The sequence below is a fragment of the Ranitomeya variabilis genome, chromosome 6, assembly GCF_051348905.1.
Source record: "Ranitomeya variabilis isolate aRanVar5 chromosome 6, aRanVar5.hap1, whole genome shotgun sequence".
NCBI lineage: Eukaryota > Metazoa > Chordata > Amphibia > Anura > Dendrobatidae > Ranitomeya > Ranitomeya variabilis.
In genome coordinates this window covers 21,842,520-21,856,991 of record NC_135237.1, presented here as the reverse complement: position 1 = coordinate 21,856,991, position 14,472 = coordinate 21,842,520, and the positions used below count along the sequence as shown (strand labels likewise).

At 42.2% G+C, this 14,472-nt stretch overlaps 1 protein-coding gene across 3 annotated transcripts in view; it reads right to left on the bottom strand.

Moving 5' to 3' along the window:
• LOC143783374 (uncharacterized) overlaps positions 1-14,472 on the bottom strand; it is a 76,873-nt gene that overhangs the window by 42,163 nt on the left and 20,238 nt on the right. For all 3 annotated transcript variants that reach the window (XM_077271792.1, XM_077271790.1, XM_077271791.1), the window contains 4 exons: positions 9,784-9,816; positions 9,554-9,595; positions 7,102-7,152; positions 2,266-2,352 (listed from right to left, as the gene is read on the bottom strand). In XM_077271792.1, the coding sequence (XP_077127907.1) occupies positions 2,266-2,352; positions 7,102-7,152; positions 9,554-9,595; positions 9,784-9,816 (213 nt within the window). The remainder of the gene's footprint in view (positions 1-2,265; positions 2,353-7,101; positions 7,153-9,553; positions 9,596-9,783; positions 9,817-14,472) is intronic.

Below are 14,472 nucleotides of genomic sequence, written 5' to 3'. Positions count from 1 at the left end.
TTTAACTCAGGAAGAGTTCAGACATCAATATTTTGTGGAATAACCATGCATTTTAATCACAGCTTTCCTGCGTCTTGGCAGCTTTCCACCAGTCTGTCACGCTGCTCCAGGGTGACCTTATGCCACTCCTGGTACAATAATGTCAGCAGTTCTTTGTTTGGTGGCTTGTGACTATCCATCATCCTCCTGATTACATTCCAGAGGTTTTCAGTGGGGTTCAGGTCTGGAGATTGGGCGGCCATGACAGGGATTTGATGTGGTGGTCTCCTAATTTTTGCCAGAGCTGTACAGTCTGATGGTATCTTTGCTATAGTCTTCCTCTCTTATTTGGAGCAATCCCTGCCCACCTCTTGCTCCTCTTCCTCACTGCTGAGCACATAACATTGATTACATGCAGTAATAAATAAATCTCATAAATGAACATTATTGTAATCGCTGCTTTATAGGGAGTGTTACAGTGGGTTCATACAATGCAACAATGGTGCATTTACTGCTGTGCTGCTCCAAATCCAGAGGAATACTTGCATTTAGGACAGAAACATACCCTGTGATCACATTGTGTGAGCCCACCATAGTGCGGATAAATACGTCATTCATGAACAGGTGTAAGATGTTTCTGACAAATTCAGAATTTTACAGGACAGCGCACAGTACTGCACAGCTCCAGTAGGGGGCGCTTTTAAGCCTAAGAACGCTGTCTGTTATGTAGTTAATAGCGATACATCCTAGCGCATTGATGACATCACGCCGCAGGCACTAGGAGAGCGGGTGTACGACAGAGCACTACAGGGACCTTCTACTTCTCTGGCCAAAGAGGCTGCACAAGTACAAAGCCCAAGTCGGTCATCGTGAGCTTCAGGTGATGAAATGGGGACATTCAGGCACTGAATAGAAATAAATGGCATCATTAAAGGGGCAATAAATGGCAAACTGACACAAAAATCAGTGCCTCTTAGTGTCCACTTACCATTTATCATTCTTTATTAATGCCCTTCTGTGCCCTTTGGGTGCTACATGAGCAATAAACTGGAACAGGTCAGCCTGAAGGACCAAAGGGGCAAATGGCACATAGGGGTCACTGATTTCTGTGCCCATATTCCATGTATTGCTCCTTTTGTGACCTTATGTTCATTATCTCATTTCTCCACAACTGAGATTCATTGACCCCATTAGAGGAAGAATTGCAGCCATGTATATATATATATAGGGTGGGCCATCTATATGGATACACCTAAATAAAATGGGAATGGTTGGAGATATCAACTTCCTGATTGTGGCACATTAATATATGGGAGGGGGAAACTTTCAAGATGGGTGGTGACCATGGCGGCAATTTTGAATTTGGCCATTTTGGATCCAACTTTATTTTTTTAATGGGAAGAGGGTCATGTGACACATCAAACTTATTGAGAATTTCACAAGAAAAACAATGGTGTGCTTGGCTTTAACGTAACTTTTTTTCTTTCATGAGTTATTTACAAGTTTATGACCACTTATAAAATGTGTTCAAAGTGCTGCCCATTGTGTTGGATTGTCAATGCAGCCCTCTTCTCCCACTCTTGACACACTGATAGCAACACCGCAGAAGAAATGCTAGTCTAAGGGGGTCAGATTCCTTGTAGGAATGCTCGGACCTGACACCCATAATGTGGTGGTCACCATCTTGCTGGAAAAACTCGCGGAATCTGCCATCTTCACTGCATAAAGAGGGCAACACATCATGATGTAGCAATTTCAGATATCCAGTGGCGTTGAGGTTTCCATTGATGAAATATGGCCCCACTATCTTTGGACCCCATATATCACACCATACTATCAATTATGGGTGTCAGGTCCGAGCATTCCTACATGAACAGTTTTCTGGAAAGTGGATTGGTCGTCGTGGGCCAGTTGAATGGCCACCAAGGTCTCCCGATCTGACCTCCTTAGACTTTTATCTTTGAGTCATCTGAAGGCAATTGTCTATGCTGTGAAGATACGAGATGTGCAGCATCTGAAACATCAGACACTGGAAGCCTGCGCTAGCATTTCTTCTGTGGTGTTGCTATCACTGGACCATGTGTTCTTAATACGGCATCCAAAGCGCCTGAAATAAAACCATACAGCTCTGGTTAGAAGAAATGATGCTTAGGAAACCTACGGATAACGTCCTCTGCCTGTATACAGCTGCTATAGATGGATCCTTGAGTATCTTTTTCCGGGAGACTCGGGGATGTTCTGGGAGTGTTGGCGAGAACGTTATAACCTCACTATCTCTCTACTTACGATTCCTTGTCCTCACTGCTCTCTGCTTCCTCCGCTTCCTCCACTTCCTCCACTTCCTCCTCTTCCTCCTCTTCCTCCTCTTCCTCACTATTGGATATATAACAGACTCTGTTTAGCAACTCTCATAAACTACCAGTGTTACAATCACTTATTTTATACAATATATTTTTCTCAAAAATGTAGAATTTTTATTCCATGGTCGATGTTATCCTCCAGTTGCCAACCAGTGGCAGAATGAAGGCTGAAATTTATGGTGGACTGTGTATGGAGGACATAAATGGTTTCATGAACCTCCCAGGTAAGATCCATGAAAATAGCTCTAAGAAAAAGTGTCAGTGCCTCTCACAGCAACCAATCAGATCATTGCTCTTATTTTAACCCCTTAATCCCATAAGACCTACTAACCCCTCAAGGTGACCTGGGACTTAATACCCAGTGACAGGATAGTACGTCATATGAGATCAGCCGCGCTCACGGGGGGATCGCGGCCGGGTGTCAGCTCCCTATCGCAGGTGACATCCGGCACTATGTGCCAGGACCAGTCACGGACCGCTCCTGGCACATTATCCCCCAGCACACTGTGATCACACATGATTGCAGCATTGCGGGGGCATAGGGAAGCATCGCGCAGGGAGGGGGCTCCCTACGGACTTCCCTGAGACGATCGGTACAAGGCGATGTACTCACCTTGTACCGAGCGTCTCCTCCCTGCAGGCCCCGGATCCAAAATGGCCGCGGGGCTACTACCGGGTCCTGCAGGGAGGTGGCTTACAAGCGCCTGCTCAGAGCACACAGTCCTTTGCAAAGTGTCAAATCAGCGATCTGTCACTATAAAGTGATGTCCTCCCCATGGGACAATGTGATAATGTAAAAAAAAAAACAAATGTTCACATGTGTAAAAAATAATAAAATAAATTCCTAAATAAAGAAAACAAATCTATATATTGTTCCCATAAATACATTTCTTTATCTAAATAAAAAAATCAAACAATAAAAGTACACATATTTAGTATCACCGCGTCCGTAACGACCCGACCTATAAAACTGTCCCACTAGTTAACCCCTTCAGTGAACACCGTAAAAAAAAAAAAAAAAAACACAAGGCAAAAAACAACGCTTTATTATCATACCGCCGAACAAAAAGTGAAATAACACGCGATCAAAAGGACGGATATAAATAACCATGGTACCGCTGAAAACGTCATCTTGTCCTGCAAAAAACGAGCCGCCATACAGCATATCAAAAAGTTATAGTCCTCAGAATAAAGCGATGCAAAAATAATTATTTTTTCTATAAAATAGTTTTTATCGTATAAAAGCGACAAAACATAAAAAAAGATATAAATGAGGTACCGCTGTAATCGTACTGACCCGAAGAATAAAACTGCTTTATCAATTTTACTAAACATGGAACGGTATAAACGTCCCCCACAAAAGAAATTCATGAATAGCTGGTTTTTGTCATTCTGCTTCACAAAAATCGGAATAAAAAGCAGTCAAAAAATGTCACATGCCCAAAAATGTTACCAATAAAAACTTCAACTCGTCCCGCAAAAAACAAGATCTCACATGACTCTGTGGACCAAAATGTGGAAAAATTATAGCTCTCAAAATGTGGAGACGCACAAACTATTTTTTTGCAATAAAAAGCGTCTTTTTGTGCGTGACAGCTGCCAATCATAAACATCCACTAAAAAAAGGCTATAAAAGTAAATCAAACCCCCCCTTCATGACCCTCTTAGTTAGGGAAAAATAATAAAATAAAAAAAATGTATTTCCATTTTCCCATTAGGGTTGGGGATAGAGTTGGGGATAGGGTTGGGGCTACAGTTAAGGTTAGGGCTGGGGCTAAAGTTAGGGTTAGGGGTGTGTTGGAGTTAGGGGTGTAGTTAGGGTTGGGATTAGGGGTGTGTTGGGGTTAGGGGTGTGTTTGGGTTAGGGTTTCAGGTAAAATTGGGGGTTTCCACTGTTTAGGCACATCAGGGGCTCTCTGTTATGACCCCAATGGCGAGGGTCTCAGAGATATCACCAAGTCTGCGAAGTACAAAAATCCAGCTCATAGGGCAGTGGTAACTGGGTTGACCATATAACTACTCCTAACGCCAACACTAGAAGTAGCCGGGGAACATGCCTACGTTGGTCGCTAGATGTCTCGCGCCAGCCGGAGAGCTAACTACCCCTAGAAGAGGAAAACAAAGACCTCTCTTGCCTCCAGAGAAAGGACCCCAAAAGTAGGATACAAGCCCCCCACAAATAATAACGGTGAGGTAAGAGGAAATGACAAACACAGAGATGAACTAGGTTTAGCAAAGAGAGGCCCAATTACTAATAGAAGAATGTAGTAAGATAACTTATATGGTCAACAAAAACCCTATCAAAAATCCACGCTGGAGATTCAAGAACCCCCGAACCGTCTAACGGCCCGGGGGGAGAACACCAGCCACCCTAGAGCTTCCAGCAAGATCAGGATACAGATTATATACAAGCTGGACAAAAATGCAAACAAAAACAAATAGCAAAAAGCAAAAAAGCAGACTTAGCTTAATCTTGCAGGAACCAGGATCAGAAGACAAGAGCACTACCGATTAGCTCTGATATCAATGTTGCCAGGCATTGAACTGAAGGTCCAGGGAGCTTATATAGCACCACCCCTGACCTAACGACCCAGGTGAGCATACAAGGGATGAATGACATACCCAGAGTAAAATCACTAGTAGCCACCAGAGGGAGCCAAAAGGTAAATTCACAACAGCTCTCCAAACGCGACATGGCGTGCTATCTCAATTCCAGCCAATTCTGCGTTGAAAAAGTAAAACAGTGCTCCTTCCCTTCCGAGCTCTCCCGTGCGCCCAAACAGGGATTTATCCCAACATATGGGTATCAGCGTACTCAGGACAAATTGGACAACAACTTTTGGGGTCCAATTTCTCTTGTTACCCTTGGGAAAATAAAAATTTGCGTGGCTAAAAACCAATTTTTGTGGGAAAAAAATGTTTTTCTATTTTCACGGCTCTGCCTTATAAACTGTAGTGAAACACTTGGGGGTTCAAAGTTCTCACAACACATCTAGATAAGTTCCTTGGGGGGTCTAGTTTCCAATATGGGCTCAATTGTGGGGGGTTTCTACTGTTTAGGTACATCAGGGACTCTGCAAATGCAACGTGACGCCTGCAGACCAATCCATCTAAGTCTGCATTCCAAATGGCGCTCCTTCCCTTTCGAGCTCTGCCATGCGCCTAAACAGTGGTTCCCCCTCACATATGGGGTATCGGCGTACTCAGGACAAATTGGAAAACAACTTTTGTGGTCCAATTTCTCCTGTTACCCTTGGGAAAATACAAAACTGGGGGCTCAAAAATATTTTTTGTTGAAAAAAAATATGATTTTTTTATTTTCACGACTCTGCGTTATAAACTGTAGTGAAACACTTGGGGGTTCAAAGTTCTCACAACACATCTAGATAAGTTCCTTAGGGTGTCTACTTTCCAAAATAGTGTCAATTGTGGGGGGTTTCAATGTTTAGGAACATCAGGGGCTCTCCAAACGCAACATGGTGTCCCATCTCAATTCCAGTCAATTTTGCATTGAAAAGTCAAACGGCGTTCTTTCCCTTTCGAGCTCTGCCATGCGCCCAAACAGTGGTTTACCCCCACATATGGGGTATCAGCATACTCAGGACAAATTGCACAACAACTTTTGGGGTACAATTTCTTCTGGTACCCTTGGGAAAATAAAACAAATTGGAGTTGAAGTAAATTTTTGGTGAAAAAAATTTAAATGTTCTTTCTTTTTTTAAACATTCAAAAAATTCCTGTGAAACACCTGAAGGGTTAATAAACTTCTTGAATGTGGTGTGGAGCACCTTGAGGGGTGCAGTTTTTAGAATGGTGTCACACTTGGTTATTTTCTATCATATAGACCCCTCAAAATGACTTCAAATGTGATGCGGTCCCTAAAAAAAAAAATGGTGTTGTAAAAATGAGAAATTGCTGGTCAAATTTGAACCCTTATAGGTAACTCCCTTACAAAAAAAAAAAAAAATTTGGTTCCAAAATTGTGCTGATGTAAAGTAGACATGTGGGAAATGTTACCTATTAAGTATTTTGTGTGACATATCTCTGTGATTTAAGGGCATAAAAATTCAAAGTTGGAAAATTGCAAAATTTAAAAAAATGTTCGCCAAATTTCTGTTTTTTTTCACAAATAAATGCAGGTAATATCAAATAAATGTTACCACTATCATGAAGTACAATATGTCACGAGAAAACAATGTCAAAATCACCGGGATCCGTTGAAGCGTTCCAGAGTTATAACCTCATAAAGGGACAGTGGTCAGAATTGTAAAAATTGACCCGGTCATTAACCACCCTTGGGGCTTAAGGGGTTAAAGGAAACTGATGCTAAAACCTGGAATCTGATTGGCTCTGATGGGCCACACTGATACTTTGTCTTAGAACAGTTTTTATACATGAGTGCCCCTGTGTCGGCTGCTGGTGGCACAGTGACAATGAGGGTATGGGCGCAGTCAGATGGCCGTAAAATAAGGACGACTGTTGCATGGGAATGCTCAGACTGGCCGGCGGCTCTCCGTACCTGAGCATGACACCATGTATTTCTATGTAACTGTCACACTAGGGCTGGGATAGCCGCCAGACAGTCCGAGCATTGCGATGCAATCGTCATCCCTGTTATATGGCTGTCTGACTGCGCCCTATGTGAAATCCTCCTGCATTTCCTACGCTTTTTACATAGTTTCCCCTTATAGATGCATTGATTATGGCAATAGATTATATGGGGGAACTCTAATAAATATTACCGTTTATTACACCAACTTACAAAATTGTCTCCAGAGCAGGGACGCGGGAAGTTCTTCTAAATTTTTGGCGCCTATAAAAGAACATACAGCTGTGGTGAGAATCTGTAGAAGGGGAAGTGCCCCAAAATGTATATCTTTACATAGAGATGTGTTTAGTGATATAATCCTGCCATGTGTTCCACATGAAGCTCCCCCTCCAGCCTGCTGTAAAACAAAGCTGCCATGAGCTGGAAAAACAAGTTTCCTTTAGGATTGAGGGGATGTACCTTTGCCAGTGGACAATAGACTTGTGACCTCATCCCCCACACCTGGGGCTGGACACACCGCTTTTAGCTGGTCACATATAAGGGACAAGACCAGCTGGTTCTCTCTTTTTTGCTGTGCCTGCATGCTGGAATGATCATGGATGGTGGATAAGTATACTCTGTACCCCCTTTTCTTACTAGGCCCTGTAACTTCTTAGGCCTTAGGGTATGTGCACACGTCAGGATTTCTTGCAGAAATTTTCCTGACAAAAACCGGACATTTCTGCCAGAAATCCGCACGTGTTTTTTTTTCGCTTTTTTTAATGCGTTTTTGATTCGTTTTTTACGCGTTTTTTGTGCTTTTTTTCCCAAATGCATATAATTGTGGGAAAAACGCGGAAAATCCGCCAAATTAATGAACTTGCTGCTTTTTTTACCGCGATGCGTTTTTTTCGCGAAATAAACGCTCCATGTGCACAAAATATGCACAATGCATTCTAAATGATAGAATGCATACTGTATGCGTTTTTAATTAGTTTTTATAGCGTTTTTATCGCAAAAAAAACGCGAAAAAACCTGAACATGTGCACATACCCTTAGGGTTAGTAAGCTATAGATGGGAGAGCTGATATTGTGTGTGAGATTTGGGTAATCGGGCAGTTAATTGTGGGTTTTTATATTGCTTGATATTGTTGTGATACTACTGGATATTGTGGGTTATTACTGTGTTATTGCTGGGATATCACTGTATACTGTAGTGATATTACTGTATTAGAGTTGTAGTATCCGTATATGTGTGTATGTGTGTGTATGTATATATATATATATTTTTTTTTTATAGTCGCTAGCTTGGGTATAAATATATATGTATGTTCTAGACTGCAGACTTTTGTGTGTGTGTAATAAATATCCTTTATTGTTACACTGTTTTGTCTCAGTTAGTGTATAGTATAAGGAAAAGATAATGTTGAGGCATATTTAGTGGATATTAATTATTAATAGCCAAGTTCAGCGATAATGGTTGATATCGAACCTCAATAGAGGTGTAAGGAGAGATCCTCCATTTGATAACTATAAATTTAGTAAGAGGAAATCCCTTCCTTTAACAGAATCATTTACACCTTGGCTCATTATTTGCAGCTTTTTTTAAATCACTTTCGTTTTGTATCTTGTGGTGTTAGTTTCTGTTTTGGCACCAAATTTTTCAAAATGGTGCTCGTGATTCATGAATCTGTCGCAAAGTCAAAATTGGACTTTTTTTTCCTCTTGAACTTATTTTGCAACTTTTCGTCCCCCATTTTGGTGTACTCAAAAATACACCTCAGGGAGGAGGAAAATTGCGCGGGAGCCCGCGCCAGTTTTTCCGTGAATACATTCTTTTAGTAAATACATACAGATCCCAAATTTTACACACACATAATACTAACAGTATTAGTCACTGACATCTATAAATCTAACTGTTCTGCACGGGTTTACTGTATGTAAACCATGTCTCCTATCCTGTCGGGTTCTGCAATGATTTTTTAGAAGCCGACAAATGAATTATCGGCTATTCTGCTATCTAGCTCTGTATGACATATAAAGATACATATATGTGTGTCACTGACATGCAGTATATATATACACCTATACTATGTGTAGAATAGAAATCTATCTATTCTATTGTAACCGGTCAGTGTGATTTTACTGTACACCGCACTGAATTAACGGCTTTTCTATAGGACACCGGTCCGTATTTCTCGCAAGTCACCCTGATGGTCCGTGTGGTGAGCGAGTTTTTCTCGCCCCCATAGACTTGCACTGGCGAGTCTCGGCCGATATACGGTGCAAATCTCAGCATGCTGCAATTTCCCTCCCAGTTAAAATACGGCTGAGGAAACAACGGATGATGGGAGCTGCCCCATAGAGTAACACTGGTCCGAGTGCCATGCGATTTCTTCTCACTTAGCACTCCTCCGTAGTCCTCTCTAGTGTGACTCCGGCCTGACCATAATTTACTCATAACCTCATTGTTATCCTATGAAGAAAAGGGATGAGGAGCAGTAAGAAGAATTCAACGTGGCCTAAATTCTTTATTATTGAAAGCAATTTTATCGTTCATATGGAAACATTGTAAATGCCCGTGATAGAGAGCAGTAATGTCATGATACCATCACTATGGAGTCCTCCCCTTATTCTACACATACTACTAATAGATGGATGTGGAGAGATGTAGTAAGATACATACTTGTATTTTGGCTTCCATGCCTTCACTGATTCAATCCATTTACTAAAGAAAAAGACAAGAAAAAAGAATGAATAATATTACTCTTACACATTCTCCAAAATAGTAGGAAGACAGATGATCCTATTGAGCCTTAATATAACCAGTGCAGACTGATAGCGAACATCTCTGCGGTGGATTATTACAGGGAGAGTCTAGGAGAATCAATAATCCCAATTACATGTTATACTTACAGGAATTCCTCCTCTTCTTGATCTGACATCATCCTATAGAAGAGTAAGGAAGACAATTAGCAATGATTGTATCAGATGATAACAGAAGATCAACGGTCACTAAAATTTACAACTTTTGCATGAAGAAAACTGGCGTAGTGTACGGCCCCTTCACATGTACGTGTGTCATCCATCTTCTCATGTACTGGAGAAGATATCCACACGTACCCAGTATAACATGTGGGACTGCTCACATGTCCGTATTTTACCGTCAGCGCTGATGACAAGAGCCAATACAGGTCTATGGGTCCATGTAAAACACGTACAGCTCACTGATGACACACTGATGGCACACTGATCAGATACTGATGGCACACTGATCAGATACTGATGGCACACTGATGACACACTGATGAGATACTGATGACACACTGATGGCACACTGATGGCACACTGATCAGATACTGATGGCACACTGATGAGATACTGATGGCACACTGATGACACACTGATGAGATACTGATGACACACTGATGGCACACTGATGAGATACTGATGACACACTGATGACACACTGATGAGATACTGATGGCACACTGATGAGACACTGATGGCACACTGATGGCACACTGATGAGACACTGATGAGACACTGATGAGATACTGATGAGACACTGATGACACACTGATGAGATCCTGATGGCACACTGATGAGCTACTGATGAGACACTGATGAGCTACTGATGAGACACTGATGAGACACTGATGAGACACTGATGAGATACTGATGACACACTGATGACACACTGATGAGATACTGATGACACACTGATGAGACACTGATGGAACACTGATGAGATAATGACACACTGATGACACACTACTGAGAAACCGATGGCACACTGATGAGATACTGATGAGACACTGGTGAGATACTGATGAGACACTGATGGAACACTGATGGTACAGATGGCTCACTGATAGCACACTGATGGCACCGGTACCGTTTTTCCAATACCTGTTTTCTACGGACGTGTGAAGGGGGCCTAAGGGCTCATACTCATTTGCAAAAAAAACGGACGAGTGCAATCCGATAAAAAATCGGATTGCACTCTGACCAATGTTATTCAATGGGTTACATCTCATCTGCGACTTTTTTCTCAGCTGAAATTGGACTGAGAAAAAAATCGTAGCATGCTGTGATTTGCTGCGTATCTTGGACGAGACTCGCCAATGCAAGGCAATGGGTGCGAGAAAAAAACACTCAGCACTCCCACCATGCGAGTGCTGTCCGTTTTTTATGCACCAGTGTCCTTTGAAATGTCGGTAACTCATGTGCTGCATACAGTAAAATCACACTGACAGGTTAGAATAGAATGGAAATATACACATAGGATACATATATACCGTATATACACATGTCAGTGACACATATTATTTATATATATATTTATTTATATTTCATAGAGAGATAGATAGAAGACTAGCCGGTAATTCATGTTAGTGATTTTACAGAAGCCGACAGGATAGAAGACATGGTTTACATAGAGTAAATAGAAGCAGAATAGGTAGATATATAGATGTCAGTGACCAATCCAATTAGTAGTGTGTGTGTGTGCGCAAATTAGGGGTCATGTACAGTACAGACCAAAAGTTTGGACACCTTCTCATTTAAAGATTTTTCTGTATTTTCATGACTATGAAAATTGTACTTTCACACTGAAGGCATCAAAACTATGAATTAACACATGTGGAATTATATACTTAACAAAAAAGTGTGAAACGACTGAAATTATGTCTTATATTCTAGGTTCTTCAAAGTAGCCACCTTTTGCTCTGATGACTGCTTTGCACACTCTGAATAGAAATAAATGGCATCATTAAAGGGGCAATAAATGGCAAACTGACACAAAAATCAGTGCCTCTTAGTGTCCACTTACCATTTATCATTCTTTATTAATGCCCTTCTGTGCCCTTTGGGTGCTACATGAGCAATAAACTGGAACAGGTCAGCCTGAAGGACCAAAGGGGCAAATGGCACATAGGGGTCACTGATTTCTGTGCCCATATTCCATGTATTGCTCCTTTTGTGACCTTACGTTCATTATCTCATTTCTCCACAACTGAGATTCATTCACCCCATTAGAGGAAGAATTACAGCCATGTATATATATATAGGGTGGGCCATCTATATGGATACACCTAAATAAAATGGGAATGGTTGGTGATATCAGCTTCCTGTTTGTGGCACATTAGTATATGGAAGAGGAGATATATATCTTGGTACCGTGTTAGTAGATAGAAAAATATTTAGAATTGAGAGTCCTCAGTGGTTGATACCTTTTAATGGCTAACTGAAAAGATGGTAACAAATTGCAGCTTTCGAGACTACACAGGTCTGTTCATCAGGCAAAGACTAAAAGAAATTCTGAAGAATCACATATTTATACACAACATAGCACAGAAAAACAAAACAAAAAAACAAAACCATGGATAAGGTGACATGAAGCAGAATTACCATGGGTGATAAACAGTTATGTCCATAAATATTGGACCAGTTCTTAGATAAGAATGTTTTATTGTCCTGTGATTAGGGTCTCTGTTGTGATGACCCCTCATAGTCTGAGGGGCAAATTCCTTAGCTGATGTAAAAAGACATAAATCCATGCGACACATTCATTCCACCACTACAGTCAAAGGTCGTCATCAGTTTATATTCCCAGACTCTCCTGTCTTTCTGCGATTTGAAGTTACCTTTTAACACCAGTAATCTCATGTCCATAATGTTATGATTTGGGAGACAGAAATGTATTGCCACAGGTAGATCCATTCTTTTTTCTCTTATTGTGTGGCGGTGAGAATTCATCCTTGTTCTGAGCTTTTGCCCTGTCTCCCCCACATACAGACCCCCAGTTGGACATTTAGTACATATAATTAGGTACACCCCATTAGATGTGATGCAGCTGAATGTACCTGGTATCTTGTAGTCCTGATGTGAGTTGTGATCTTTATCTTGTCCGTGGTCATTATGAATGGACAGGTTTTACATGTTTTCTGGTTGCAAGGAAAGGTTCCTGCAGCTGTTGGAGAGGACAGGGAGCTTCTGACAATGATGCTTCTTAAGGTACCGTCACACTAAGCAACGTCGCCAGCGATCTGTGACGTTGCAGCGTCCTAGGGAGCGAGATCGCTGTATTTGACACGCAGCAGCGATCAGAATCCCGCTGTGAAATTGCTGGTCGCTGCTAGAAGGTCTGCACATTATTTGGTCGCTAGGTCGCCGTGTATCGCCGTGTTTGACGGCAAAAGCAACCATACCAGCGATATTTTACACTGGTAACCAGGGTAAACATCGGGTTACTAAGCGCAGGGCCGCGCTTAGTAACCCGATGTTTACCCTGGTTACCAGCGTAAAATGTAAAAAAAAACAAACACTACATACTCACATGCTTCCCCCGGCGTCCGCTTCCCACACTGACTGAGCGCCGCAAATTGAAAGTGAAAGCACAGCACAGCGGTGACGTCACCGCTGTGCCCTGCCACTGCCGGCGCTCAGTCATTACAGGAAGCGGACGCCGGGGGACGCATGTAAGTATGTACTGTTTGTTTTTTTTTACATTTTACGCTGGTAACCAGGGTAAACATCGGGTTACTAAGCGCGGCCCTGCGCTTAGCAACCCGATGTTTACCCTGGTTACCCGGGGACCTCGGCATCGTTGGTCGCTGGAGAGCGGTCTGTATGACAGCTCTCCAGCGACCACACAGCGACGCTGCAGCGATCGGCATTGCTGTCGCTATCGCTGCAGCGTCGCTTAGTGTGACGGTACCCTTAGATTTGGGGGCTGCCTAAAACACAGTAGTGGGGGGTCTGGAAACATGGATTGTAAGCGGCATCTTTTTGCAGTAAAGGTTGTAATTTCCATGCAGCTCCCCTTAGCACCTCCAGATTTGGATTGTAGGTGACTACTAGAGGTACCCGGTTATTTTCTTCTTTAGCTTTGTAATGTAGCAGGTGATTCCTTGATATTCTGGTGGCTCTTGTAATGTGGTTTTCAATTGTTCTTGGATGGTAGCCCCGATTCAAAAAGGTCTTTCTGAGGCGACCAAGGTGTTCATCCCTGTCCATTGGGTTGGAACATATATGATTGTATCTGATGGCTTGGCTGTAGACAATGGAGTTTTTTATGTCCAAAATGAAAGAAAAAAGGAACGCACTTACCCCTGTTCAAGATTTGTTCACTTTATTCGGACATACTTAAAAAACAGATTGCAGGGAGGGATAGAAGCAGCTCCGGACAACGGCTGTTTCGTGCGTTTTTTGGAAAACGCACCCCCAGTTTGATATAGGTAAATGGAGCTTCTGTAACCATCACAGTGTGAAGTGGTTAACAAAATTAACGGATTACATTCAGTTGGCAGTGCGGATTTGTGTGTTTCTTGCTTTTGGAGTTTTTTATGTGTTTTGGATGGAAACTGTCCCATTTAAGGTATGTTGGACGGTCGATTGGCTTCTGATACAGGGATGTCTCTATTTCATTGTTCTGCAGCTTAACCCTTTCGCGACATGCGCCGTACATGTACTGCGCATGCCGTGTCTCCCCCTTTGATGTGGGCTCCGGCGCTGAGCGCACATCAAAGTCGCGACATGTCAGCTGTTTTGTACAGCTGACATGTGCGTGCAATAGCGGCAGGTGAAATCGCTATTCACCCG